Source organism: Emys orbicularis, chromosome 1 (genome assembly GCF_028017835.1).
Source record: "Emys orbicularis isolate rEmyOrb1 chromosome 1, rEmyOrb1.hap1, whole genome shotgun sequence".
Classification (NCBI taxonomy): Eukaryota; Metazoa; Chordata; order Testudines; family Emydidae; genus Emys; species Emys orbicularis.
The window spans coordinates 216,125,321-216,139,701 of NC_088683.1; the positions used below are offsets into that span (position 1 = coordinate 216,125,321).

A 14,381-nucleotide genomic window follows, 5' to 3' on the forward strand; every position below is an offset into this window, starting at 1 on the left:
GGCCCCAGCAGCTCCCCATTAAAATGGGGTCGTGACCCGTTTTGGGGTCCCGACCCACAGTTTGAGAACCGCTGATCTAGACTGAAAGCATCTGGTCTAGGGGGCACTATCTAGGTGTAACTACATTTGAAATACATATACGTAGTTAATATTCATGACTTCAGATACAAAAAGATGTATGTATACAAACAGGATCATCATATTCAGCAAATCATAACTTTTCCAAAGACACCTCACATGACTTATCTTGCATAAAATACATCATCATTACCTCATAATCATATCATAATATCACTATGAAGAATATGGGGTGCAGTGTCACAGCATGATCCATTCATTACTTTGACAATTGGGACTAAGGTGTTAAACAGGCATCAGAAGCTGACTAGGAGCTAGTGGAGGGACTTGAGCCCAGGCCTGATGTGCTTACAGTGACCTAAGCTGTGAAGAAGGCAGACAGCTTCACTCTGTCCCAGCTGCAGCCCGTGCATCATTTTCACATTCAACCAGAGGTAGATTAAGGTTTCCTGGGGCCCTGGGCCAGAGCAAGTGGGGGGCCCTCTTCTCCCCTTCCACCTGTGGTCCTGCCCCTGTTCCTCCCCTTCCACCTGTGCCCCCCCCCCCCCCCCCACCATTGGCCACGGTCCCTGGGCACAGGCCCCTTCGGCCAAGTGGCTAATCCGTCACTGCATTCATTTTAAGAATTTTGCTGATCTAGCTGACCAGAAAAGCCAAGACCCCATTCTCTGAGAGGAAGAGTGGCCACTCTTGCTTGCATATGTAATATATCATTCCCTGAAATTGGCAAAGCTACTATCGGAGCTCAGTTCACTCTTTCACTAGGAAATATTGGCTTGACTTGGAGGCTAATACCTTGGTCAACATCCTAGGTCCCCATCCCTACTTCCTGAGAATTCCTGCTGGGATTCCTACTAGGTTGCTCAACATGTCCCCTACTCAGGGGAGCATGTGTAGAGGGAGGGGAGGTAGGGGGAGGTCTCTCCAACTCTTTATATTGGCTTCTGGTCAATACACATGTGACAAGTTTGCAGCCCAAGGAAGAGAGACGTGCAAAAGAAAAAAAAGATGTACTCCCTCAATATTGATATTTTTGGGTCCCTCTCCCTTCTCAGGGTCTAATCTGACTCTCACTGAAGTCAGTGGGAGACTTTCCATTGAGCTGAATCATCTCCTCATTGAATAACTGTACTGTGTGCCTTTACAATTGTGCATGTTTTCCCCAAGGAAAACTAGAGTTAAACTGCTCTGATTCTTGGCACTTTAACTGCTACTCATAAGGTTCTGAATCGTAACAAGGAAACTGAGTAAAGTCTTTATAATTTTGCCTTTGTTGTTTGGGAAAGCTAATAGCAGCAGCAGAGGCAATGGAGGTGTCTGTCTGTAGAGTTAGGAAGATAACAGTGCATTGGTTCACATTTGGTAGCTTATCTTCTTAACCATCAAGAGTAGAAATAACACACTGTTAAATGAAAGTTAATTTTTGCAGAAATTGACGTATCAGTATCCTAGCTTACTATATTATCAGGAAACTACTTCTTCTTGCCAGTGGTGAATAGTGAGTGGAATTTTAAAGCTGTTGATCATAATGTTAATTACACAGGTAAACCCCAACATATTATGCTGAAAATGGGCCACTTGTATACAGAGGTTTATATAGAAATATTTAAAAATTAATTTAAATATTGCTGGTTTTTTCATTGTAGTTTAAATTGATTGTGGAAAATCCAGATAAACCTGTTGCATCTGGTCTTCAAGTTACAGCTACTGTGGAATATCATCCTGACAGTGAGGAGGACCTTCGAGACAGACTACTCCTTTTGGTAGAAGAAGATGTAATTGAGATCCCTCTGATAGGGTATGGTATTTAAAAGTACATAAACTGCTAATTATATTTTCATTGTACTTGAAAGGGAAGTATGCTAATACATATAGCCATGTATAATGATGTAACTAATTTGTTATCTGAATTTTGAAAACAAATGGTGAATTTCTTTGTAAAGGTAAGTTTCTTTTCTTTTTGTTGTTGTTAAAGAATGTCACACAGGTAGGATGTTCATTTTAGTGATGTCACTTGATGTTAACAAAGGATTTAAATTTTGATCAAGTGTACTCAGTCTTCATATTTAAGAACCTGAAGTGGTTTGGGCTCATATCTGTGCTCTATATTTTTAGCCTATGATGGTTTTCATGATAAATGGCTTTCTCTGGGTCAATTCCAATTATACAATAGGAAAGTATGGGATGGCCTTTTTCTTCCCTGCATATACTCACTATTGAGTCAGTGATATGTAACTCCTTATAATTATTGCACATATAGTTATGACTGCATTATAGTGAAGCATTTCTTCCTCAATTTTGTAAATATTTTAAAAATTTATAATGGGGTCTCAGATTATAGCATAATCTATATCAAATTGGAACCTATGCTTTTGTAAAAAATTGCATCCATGGTCATAAACAACTGAAAACAATAGTTTTTATAAAATGATTACTAACATAAAAAATGACCTGAACAGGCAGTAATGGATTCCCTTTCAGAATAAGCAGTATTCAAACCATTAGATAAAAACCTTACTCTTTGAGATTTCTGTCAAGAAGTAGGCAGGATATTTGGATGCTTCATCCAGGCTATGCTTATCCCAGCACTTCTTCCTCTTTGCTTATCTGTCACTTCTCTCTACTCTTCAGATTTGCTTCTCTTCCATTTAAAAATGTTTTCAATTTGATGTTATACGAGTATTAAAGCATGATAGAAATTGATTAATAGTCTTGTCATAACTATAAAGGGAAGGGTGACAGCCATACTGTGTACAGTACTAAAGTCCCTCCTGGTCAGAGACTCTAAAATCCTTTTACCTGTAAAGGGTTAAGAAGCTCGGGTAACCTGGCTGACACCTGACCCAGAGGACCAATAAGGGGACAAGATACTTTCAAATCTTGGGGGGGGAAAGGCTTTTGTGTGTGTCCTTTGTTTAAGGGGTTGTTCGCTCTTGGGACTGAGAGGGACCAGACATCAATCCAGGTTCTCCCCATCTTTCTAAACAAGTCTCTCTTATTTCAAAATTGTAAGTAAAAGCCATGCAAGGCGTCTTAGATTTACTTTGTTTTCTCAACTTGTAAATGTACCTTTTACCAGAGTGCTTATCTTGTTTGCTATACTTTGAACCTAAGACAGAGGGGATTCCTCTGAGCTCTTTAAGTTTGATTACCCTGTAAAGTTATTTTCCATACTGATTTTGCAGAGATGATTTTTACCTTTTGCTTTAATTAAAAGCCTTCTTTTTAAGAACCTGATTGATTTCTCCTTGTTTTAAGATCCAAAGGGGGTTTGGATCTGTATTCACCAGGAGTTGGTGAAAGGAAGGAGGGGGGAAGGGTCAATCTCTCCTTGTTTAAGATCCAAGCAGTTTGGATCTGTATTCACCAGGAAATTGGTGAAAGGTTTCTCAAGGCTTCCCAGGGAGGGAATCCATTGAGAATGGTGGCAGCGGGACCAGAGCTAAGCTGGTAGATAAGCTTAGCAGTTTTCATGCAGGCCCCTACATTTGTACCCTAAAGTTCAAAGTAGGGATACAGCCTTGACAAGTCTCCCTTCAGGCTTCCAAATTCAGTGTAAATAAAGTTGTCACTTTTAGCAAGATGGTAGCCACCAAGAGGCGACTCAGAAATGGCAATTTAAGTTAGGAATTGTAGTTTCATTTGTAGTTGTAAGTACTTTATGAGCAATGTTCCCAAAATTTAAAACTATTCATTAAAGAAATGGCCGCAGTTTTTTCTGAACTTACTCATGCATTCTATCTTTAACCATATGAAACAGTTTGGCCAAGTTTTTGCTTGTGAATAGGAAAAGCTTCAGCTAAAGCATCCATATGCTAAATGAGGGCAAAATTCTTGAGTATAGCACATCTCCCAGAATGGTCTCAAGATCTTACAGTTCATTTATTCAGACTAAGCAGGTAATTTTAGTTTCACATCTGCATCTGATCCAAAAATTGCTTTGCTGTTACAGAACAGACTAAGAGCTAAATTATTGTTCTATTATACTGCTCTACAGCCAAAATGCTTCTGAAATAAATGTAGTCAAACTTTACTAATTCTGGGTCACTGAGAACGAAAATGATGCTTAAAATTGTTGATTGGCTCTAGTTTTCAAGATATGCTATTGGATCAGTATATACAACCCTTGACTTGGGAATGGCGGAGGATAAGTGAGTTATAAAGGGAAGCAATCTCAATTTAAACCAGAAATGACTAAAATACATCTTTGACTGGATCTATGAATAAATCTATGACTGGGTTTGGACAGTACTTGCTTTTTAGGCAAAACAATGAATGATGCAATCTGAAGCTGGTATTGCGTCATACATGATATGAATTGCATCATGTTATTCCTAGAAGTCATGGATGATGCAATCATAACGAAGCTTACATCACTCTGCTGAACAAATTGCCCTATATCAGCTCTAGAAATCATACAGTGTTGTGCTCTCTTATTTGTCAGTGTTTGATTTTTCAAAGGGACACATTTCTGTTTAGCCAAAGTGAGCAGAGATGCCTCGTACTTGTGTGAACAGTGCAGATAACTTCTGCTATGTTTGTGGTGAAGTGACTTTTGCATCCCAAAAGCGCAGTATAACCACTATGGTTAAAAAAGCCTATCACCTTTATTTTGGCTGCAAAATTGGAGATCAGGACAAGAGGTGGGCCCCACACATATGCTGCAACACTTGTGCAACAAATCTTCGCCAGTGGTTGAACAAGAAAAGGAAATCTATGCCTTTTGCAGTGCCAATGATTTGGAGAGAGCCAACAGATCATACCAGCAATTGTTACTTCTGCATGGTGCCTCCAGTTGGGAAAGGTGTGTCAAAGAAGAAAAAGTGGACTGTGCATTATCCAAACATTCCATCAGCTATACACCCAGTACCCCACGGAGAAGGACTGCTGGTTCCTGATGCACCAGAATCATTCTCACTTGAGTCAGATGAGGAAGAGGAAGAGAATGAAACTTCTGGTCCTGAACCAACAATGTCACAGGACCCACATTTTCTCCCATCCTCCTCCTCTGAACCACACCTCATAACACAAGGTGAACTGAATGACCTTGTCAGGGATTTGGAACTACCCAAGAGTAAGGCAGAGCTGTTGGGCTCCAGACTACAGCAGTGGAATCTCCTGGCAGGTGATGTTAGGGTTTCCATGTTCCGTGACCGTCAAAAGGATCTTGTCCCATTCTTCTTCATGGAAGGTGATCTTGTAGCCTGCAACAACATCGATGGTGTGATGGCAGCCCTCAACATCGTTCACGATCCAGATGAGTGGAGACTGTTCATTGATTCATCGAAGACGAGTCTTAAAGCTGTTTTACTGCATAATGGCAATGTTTTGCCATCAATTCCAGTTTGTCATGCAGTCCATGTGAAGGAAACCTATGACAACATGAAACAACTTTTGAGGTGCATAAACTATGACCAACATCAGTGGCAGCTTTGTGGCGATTTCAAGGTTGTTGCTCTCTTGCTTGGTCTGCAGACTGGATATACAAAGTACTGCTGTTTTCTCTGCGAATGGGATAGTCGTGCAAGAGATTCCCACTATATCAAGAAAGATTGGCCACTCCGACAGTCATTGGAGCCTGGGAGGAAAAGTGTTCAGCATCCACCACTTGTTGAATCAAGGAAGATTTTGTTACCACCCTTACACATCAAGCTGGGTCTGATGAAGAACTTTGTCAAGGCCATTGACAAAACACAAGAAGCTTTCAAGTACCTCCGTGGAAAATTTCCAAGGTTAAGTGAAGCTAAGATAAAGGAAGGTGTCTTTGTTGGTCCTCAGATTCGTGAACTTCTTCGAGGTGATGCATTTGACCATGCACTGCGTGGCAAGGAAAAGACGGCATGGAAAGCTTTCCAGTTAGTGGCAATAAATTTTCTCGGAAACAACAAGGCAGACAACTACAGGTTGTTGGTGGAAAACCTCCTCAAGGCATACAAAAGCCTTGGTTGCAACATGTCACTAAAGATACATTTTTTGCACTCTCATCTAGATTTTTTCCCACCGAACTGCGGAGCAGTGAGCGACGAGCACGGTGAGCGGTTTCACCAGGACATTGCAACAATGGAGAAACGCTATCAGGGCAAATGGAGCCCATCAATGCTTGCAGACTATTGCTGGACAGTGACAAGAGATGCTCCATTTAATGACTACAAGAGACAAGCCAAGAAGCGCCGAGTAGACACTGAATAGGACTAAACTATGTACATAATAGTTTTTTGCCTTTTGTTTCATAATAAATTTTACTTATATAACCCTTTTGCTGATTTTTAAAGTGTTACATAAACAGGACAGGTGAAATATTATCATGTAAAGCAACCATAAACACATGAAAAGACCTAGGTTTACAATTTATGATTAAAACTCTACTATCTACACAATATACATAGACCTAAAATGTAAAAACTTAAATATCTTAGAAACAGTAGCCAATCCGTTGTTTTAATTGTCATATTTGAATTCAGCACATCAAAATACATAATAAATAGCACATTTTATCTCTGAAGCAGACGACTTCTCAAAAATTGTAGACCAGTGTTATCTGTTCCCAGACTCAGGAAATCTACTGCTTGTTCTGTAATCAAGAACTGTTCAATGTTGACCAAATTAAACGTGAACGCCAAAAATGCCATTCTTTGGCTAATGTTTCTTGCCTGAATATAAAATATAAACATTTCAAAGAGATGATAATTTCTGGATGAGTCATGTATTTTAAATCCTGTTTTTAAATTGTAGCAGTCTGAACTTTGAGTTGCAAGTCAAGGAGTGACTAAGGTATTACGTGGTAGATGCTGAAACTACTATTTCTATTTGTCCCACATAAAATGAAGGAACATCTGGATATCTTTTAAGTCTGTGTGAACCATTCACTATAGTGGTTGCAGAATGGTTTCTATGCACATTCTTCTAAAGTAGGAAACAGTAAATTGGATTTTTTTCACCTGGCTGTGATTTTTCTTGCAGGTAAAACCTCTTCCTGCTTGAAGTTCTAGATATCCTTTTGCAAGGCAATACTACTACAGTAAAAGCTGTGTTATCTGACACTTTACCAACTGGAAAGCTCTAGAAACCGGCATTTCTGATATCTCCCAATACAAATCTTCAACAGGGTTGCCAGATGTCCAGTTTTTGACTGGGATGCCCAGCAGGCTCTCTACCTGGCTCTATGTGGCTCCCCGGAAGCGGCAACATGTCCCTGCTGCTCCTAGGCAGAAGAACGACCGTGGGGGCTCCGTGCGCTGCCTCCGCCCTGCCCTTTGTGCTGGCTCCGCAGCTCCCATTGGCTGGGAACAGCGACCAATAGGAGCTGCAAGGGTGGCGCCTGTGGGCAGAGGCAGTGTGCAGAGCCACGCCTCCACCTAGGAGCAGCAGGGACATGTTGCTGCGTGCTGCAACCTGCTGAGGTGAGCGCCACCTGTATCCAGCACCCGAAAGCCCTCCCATGCCCCTCCCGTACCCAAACTCCCTCCCAGAGCCTGCACACCTGTGACAGTGTACCCCATAAGGCTTTATGGGGAGGGGGTGCTTATAAATGTATGTATGACATAACTGGAATATGTTTTGTGCTGCCTGTGCCAGGTAACATATCTCCGTAAAGGTTATGGTCTACTATATCTATTCATCCTATTTGTACATATATATATCATTTTCTACTTAAGGTTAAGAATATGGGCTGTATGCTTGCTTGGTTTCTAAGTAAGCTTTGGGAGGCATTTGGTCAGCTTCTTTAGGAAGGAATTCGCCAGGTTAAGTACCTGATCAGGAAACACTTGGGGAACAATGCATCTTGGAATGCTCCAATCCACATAAGAAGTCTTCCTGGAGACATGCAAGATACCATGTGGACAATGGCTTCAGCCTGTAAAGACTGAGTCATGCAGTGACATGTGACTTGTCCAGGTGACTCCAGAACTCCATCTTGGAGCTGGACTTTGCATAGGAGGGAGGAGGGGGGTCTCCTCCCACAAGAGAGAGTCTATTTAAGCCTGGGGGAGACCCCTCCATCTTGTCTTCAGCTGGCTAAAGAAGGAGCCTCTCCACCCCCCCAGGATACTTGAAAGAAACTGAAACAAAAGACAGTGACTACAGGGGTTGTGAGAGATTGCTGGACCCAGGCTAAAGGGAGATTAGCCTGTAAAAGGGAGCATTCTGGAACTGGTGAGGAACTTATCTGTATTTAGTTTGATTAGACATAGATTTGCGCATTTTATTTTATTTTGCTTGTGACTTACTTTGTTCTGTCTGTTACTACTTGGAACCACTTAAATCCTACTGTCTGTATTTAATAAAATCACTTTTTATTTAGTAATTTACTCAGAGTATGTATTAATACCTGGGGGAGCAAACAACTGTGCATATCTCTCTATCAGTGTTATAGAGGGCGAACAATTTATGAGTTTTCCCTGCATAAACTTTATGCAGGGTAAAACGGATTTATCTGGGTTTAGACCCCATTGGGAGTTGGGCATCTGAGTGCTAGAGACAAGCACATTTCTGGGAGCTGTTTTCAGATAAACTTGCAGCTTTGGGACAAGTGATTCAGACCCTGGGTCTGGAGCCAGACTGGAGTGTCTCGCTCAGCAAGACAGGGTGCTGGAGTCCTGAGCTGGCAGGGAAAACAGAAGCAGGGGTAGTCTTTGCACATTGGGTGGCAGCTCCCAAGGGGGTTTCTGTGATCCAACCTGCTGAGGTGAGCGCCGCCTGTATCCAGCACCCGAAAGCCCTCCCATGCCCCTCCCGTACCCAAACTCCCTCCCAGAGCCTGCACACCCTCCTTCACCCCAGCCCTGAGCCCTCTCCCGCACTCAAACTCTCTCCCTCCATTGGTAAATATAACTCTTAGTTAACCAGAATTTTTGACTAACCGACATCTCCCACACGCCAGATAACAAAGCTTTTACTGTACTAACTTCTGGAAAGGAATCCGAGTATCGTATATAAAACCCAGAGAATTTTTGTAATTTTTTTCATTTTGAAGTTAAAAATTTAACTACCTGCAGAAAAAAATTACAGAATAATGTATACTACTGAGTGAATGTGTCCCGGAAGAAGGAATAAACTTTGTGGCCTTTATTTTGAAAAAGTCTGTTTCTTCCCAAGGGTAATGTTGGTTGCTCTGGTGTCTTGTTCTTTTGTTGACAAGGGATTTTTTTTTTAATTGTTTCATTCAGCACTGCTGTATACTTTGTAAACGTATTGACGCAAATCTAGTCTGTAGTACGTCATAAAGCAGAATGTGAGAGAATACTATATAGAGAGTTTATTTTCATTGTCTGCTTAGCAGAGCTAAAATTGTAAATATGAATGTGGCCCTGAGTAACATCCCATAGGACTGCTCCTGCTTCAAAATTTTCAGCATTTCAGAGCATTAAAAGAAACATTCTAATGGAATCTCAGGTAACTAGACTTTAAATATTTTGCATAAGATCGTGAAAAGGACCTGGCAGTTGCTGAAGTACTTGATCTGTCAGAGTTAAATGCCTATTACCTGCCTTTAATATTTTATTTCCTTTGGTGGTTGTTGAGTGAGAAACACCTTCCCCATTGGTTTATCCCTGAACTGCTATATCTGAAGCAATTGTCTGTACAGATATCTACATTGAAATTTTACTACTTGTGGTGTGATTTGAAAAAGATTGATACAAGCACCAAATCTAAACTGAGGGTTTTGGAGAAAAATTCTAATCTGGAACAACCTTAAAAATTAATTTATGAAGAGAGGATTTTGGATAATAAAATAGGAAAAATATGGGCTGGTTCAGATCATCTCCCTGGAGCCCTGCCCTTCATGGCTGGCTAAATTTCTTAATAAAACAGTTTTAGTAAAGATTAGAATCTTCTAAAATATCACTCCTGGAAGCTTTTTTAATATACATTTATTTCAGGCAAACATTTAGTAAGGAAAATGTACATATGACTAAATCTTAAAATAATTTTTCTTACATCTGAAGTTAAATATGAATGGGAGAGTGAACTTAGAAAGGAATGAAATTTCTGGTATTGTGTCAAAGAAACATCTAAATCAGAGGGTCCTGTGGCACCTTTAAGACTAACAGAAGTATTGGGAGCATAAGCTTTCGTGGGTAAGAACCTCACTTCTTCAGATGCAAGACTTGCATCTGAAGAAGTGAGGTTCTTACCCACGAAAGCTTATGCTCCCAATACTTCTGTTAGTCTTAAAGGTGCCACAGGACCCTCTGTTGCTTTTTACAGACTCAGACTAACACGGCTACCCCTCTGATATCTAAATCAGAGATTTTACTGGCCCTTCGATAAGGACCTTAAAGTTGTATTTTCTAAATACCAGTCCTCCAAATGTGACTTGAGCTGTGCCAATCAAACTGGGTAATGTTCATCTCACATATTGCCATAGGGGTTTTGCAGGCCAAACTATGTGCTTGGCTACATCTGTGCAGCACCACAATCTCCAGATTATGTCCTCCACGACACATGTATAATACTGCGAGTGCTTGTCAGGGAGTGGGGTTTTTTTGTTCTCACATGTGAAAATATTTTTGGATTTTGTTGCAATTTTTTTATTAAGTTTTCAGGTTTTCTTAAAAACAAACGAACAAACCATCCCTTCTCCCCAAATTTTTTTGAAGAAAACAATTCCCCCCCCCCCTCCAAGTTTTTGGCCAAAAATAAAATCTTCTTTTTTATAATGAAAACCTGAAAAAAATTCTTGGAAATTGGATAGTTCCTATGGAAATGCCCAATTTGACAAAACAATTTTTTTGGGGGAAAAAATGTTTTGTTCAAAACATTTTGACCAGATCTGCCAATTACCTTTACGTGAGTTTGGTCAGGTGGCACTGGAAGCATAATCTGCAGCCTCATATGAGCAAAGTTGCAGACACGTTCTTAACTGCTTTGTAGAATCCAGGCCTAAATATTTCTCTTTCTACACCATATATATTATTCTTTTAGCTTTTGGAATTTTCTCATTGCCAGTTCCATGCAGATAACTTAAATTGTATTTAAATAAACCTAGATGCTAACATAGCATGAAAACTTCTGTCTAATACAATAAATGTGTAAAGATAAATAAGCATGAGACTGAAATTTACTTAATCTCCCTAGACCATTAACCTTCTCTTATTGAACTGTGTCCAACACTACCATTCCCCCAACTCATGTGTTGTCTTTATACCATTGTATTATGGGACTATACATGTGCTTAAATGCATTACAGGGTTGAGGTCTTCAGCTATGTTAGAGTGCATATTCTCAGGTAGTGTCAACAGTCCAAAGAAAGAAACTTTCCTAAATTGGAATTAATTACATTACCCTTTTGCTGTTACCCTAATCATCAACTTTAACTGTTGGTGATATGGTGCATTCAGTTTTTACAATGATAAACATAAACAATTTATTAGATGGTGGTGGTCCAAATTTATCCCTGATGTAACTCCATTTTTTTTCTAATGGAGTTAAAGCAGGAGTGAATTTGGCCTAATAGGTCTTAATCAAATTTAAATGATTGGACTAGAAACCTTATGCCCTAAACCAGACAAAGATGCGGGGCTTGTCTACACTTACATTTTATAGTGCTCTAACTTGCTGGCTCAGGGAGGTGAAAAATCACCCCCTGAGCGCAGCAAGTCTGAGCGCTTTAAAGCGCTAGTGTAGACAGGCTCCAAGTGCTGGGAGCTAATCCCCTCGTGGAGGTGGATTAACAGGAGCGCTGGGAGAACTCTCTCCCAGCACTCACGCGCAACCACACTCGCACTTCACTTCAAAGCGCTGCCGTGGGAGCGTTCCCATGGCAGCACTTTGAAGTTTCCAGTGTAGACCTATCCGAAGCAGATGAACAGAAATTTGATTTGTTGTAAAACATTAAGCACTTATGTGAATGGTGCAAAGTCCTTTAGGAAATCAAATAAACTATTCCTATCTTTTCAACAACTTGACCTTTCCATCATAAAACACACAGGAATTAATAGTCTTATCCCTTAAAGAATCTCTTCAGTGTCACAAAATATCTTCTGATTCATATGCGTTCCAGAAGTGTAGCTGGTTCCTGAGTGGAATTGGACAAGATTCTAATGTCTTTCATATTTCTGAAGCAACTTCTTGGAAGAAATGTAGAATACTTAAAATGTATTATAGGTGTACTTTAAAGTTGTAAACAAGCTAACTGTCTCCCTGTACTTATTTCATGTCCTAATAGTCAGTTTATCACCTCCTAGAATTTACTACTTTGACAGTTCATCATGTTGCTAGGGAACAAGATATTAAAAAATAAAAAGGTTTTGCAACATCCGTGAGAGCATTTTCTCAGGATGGATTTCCTGTCTTTCTCCAATCTGTACTAGCCTATACTTTTGTCTCTGTTTCCTTTAACTCAAAAAGTATAAGGCGCAGACCACATTACATTTGCGACTTGATGTAGCATGAGACGTAGCAAAGCAAAGTCCTCATTTTCTTGATATTGGTATGAAATTCTCTCTAATGCTATGCTGAGAATGAAAACAGAATTATTCCTAAAAATGGCTTTCTCACCTGCCAATAGATGGGGAGAAACAACATGGTAACAGAAACTATGAAAGGTAGTATTGGGACAAGGACTAATCTCTTTCAGTTGTGTTGAATACCTTACCAATTAAGAAGCTACTTGGGGAGGAATCATCATTCTCAAAACATCAGACCTCCAGATTCATGTAAGTGAACATGATTATTCTCAAAACAGTGATTAAGCTGGTACCTCTCCATGCCACTGGTTAGAGCAGCAATGAAGAGATCATGTTGGTGCAGAACTGGTATCCATAAAACAAGTGACATTGCTGCTGGGATTTTGTTTGAGTAGTGGAATTATGAGAAATTTTACAGATATATAGTTCTTCAAGTAGACGCAACCCTGTATTCCACTTAGGGTATATACGTGTGCCGGGACCGGAGAGTTTTGCCTAGAAGTACACAAGGAGGGATGAGATTCACACCTCGTGGCCATAGCCCCTCTCCTGGCTATAAGAGTCAACACCACCCCGATCTCCTTCAGGCACAAGCGGTATGAGGGAACTGGAGTTTGAGCTCTGTGTAGTCTTAACCTCACATTCTCTCATTAGTTCATTTTTCCCCCCCTAGTTATATATAATTAACAGTACCCATAGTGTAGTTAGATTAGTGTTTAGTTGTATTTAGTTAAGTATTTCTGTATGATGCCCTTACTGGGTTTAAATATTGTCCGTCTTGTGGGGGAACAATCCCTAGCAACAATCTGCACGCACAGTGCTTGTTGTGCTTGGGCGAGCTCCATGTCAAGGAACTGTGATTGATCTGTAGATCATTCAGGAAACAGACTCAAATGGCTAGGGACCTTCACCTAAAACATCACTTGCTCGAATAGGCCACGTGACCTGTTTTGGCAACACTGCCCTTGTCGAACTGGCAGTCTCCCTCAGGTTCCAAGAGAGTGGCCACCTCATGCTCTGGGCAGGCACCTCTCCGAAGAGATGGATGATTCTTTCCCCATTAAGTGCACTGAGGAAAAGGTTGCATAAGTCCAATCGAGCCCATTCTAGGTCTCGTGGGGACTGTCCCGCCTCCCTCAGGAAGAGGGTGGAACAGCACACAGTTAGTGTGACCACGTGGGATGGCATGGGTGCCTCTGACTGCTCCCCTATGCAGAGTAGGGGGGTTAGAAACCCTGTACCGTCAACTCTGGTTCTGGCCCTTGGGTATCCATTGTGTCCCGTAGTGACAACGGTGATGCCAGTACTGACTGTTTCTACATTGGCGGCATACCAAGAGGCTACATACCTCCTCTGCCGTTCTGTTCCAACCTCTCCTTTGCTCCAGGACTTGGCCAGGGCTTTGTCATTTATAGCCCCATTGGCTGGACAGGCCGCTGAACCCTTGGGTCTGTTGGCACCGCTCCCTGATGCTCCCCTTCTGCAGTCTGTTGAAGCAGGCCCAGTACCAGGCGCAGTGCAAGGGACCTCAGCACTGGGAATCTCCTCAACACTGTTTCAGTCAGCATTGTAGATGTTACCGTGGTGGCTTTTCAGTGCCCTCCAGTTGCTTCAGCACTGTCAACTATTTTGGTACCTCTGCCGACTTTGGGGTTGACACCATTTCCGGCACTAGAAAATTCTGTGTCGGCAGTACTGTTTCCATCATTGGCACTGGTCCCTGCCTCATTTTGGACAACTGGTGAGTCTGACCATTTACTCCCTCCCTTAGGATTTTATCCCCTTTATCCACAGAAACCTGTGGCTTCTCTGTGTCGAGGTTGGGATCTTCCTCGTCTCGTTCTCCATGCTCAACCTTCATCAGGGACCGTTCACGGAGCACCATGGGCACCA

At 41.2% G+C, this 14,381-nt stretch overlaps 1 protein-coding gene across 1 annotated transcript in view; it reads left to right on the forward strand.

Annotated features, from left to right (window-relative positions):
- Positions 1 to 14,381, forward strand: part of CFAP47 (cilia and flagella associated protein 47) — a 704,026-nt gene that overhangs the window by 12,578 nt on the left and 677,067 nt on the right. The window contains exon 2 of the mRNA XM_065423211.1: positions 1,725 to 1,876. Within this exon, the coding sequence (XP_065279283.1) occupies positions 1,725 to 1,876 (152 nt within the window). The remainder of the gene's footprint in view (positions 1 to 1,724; positions 1,877 to 14,381) is intronic.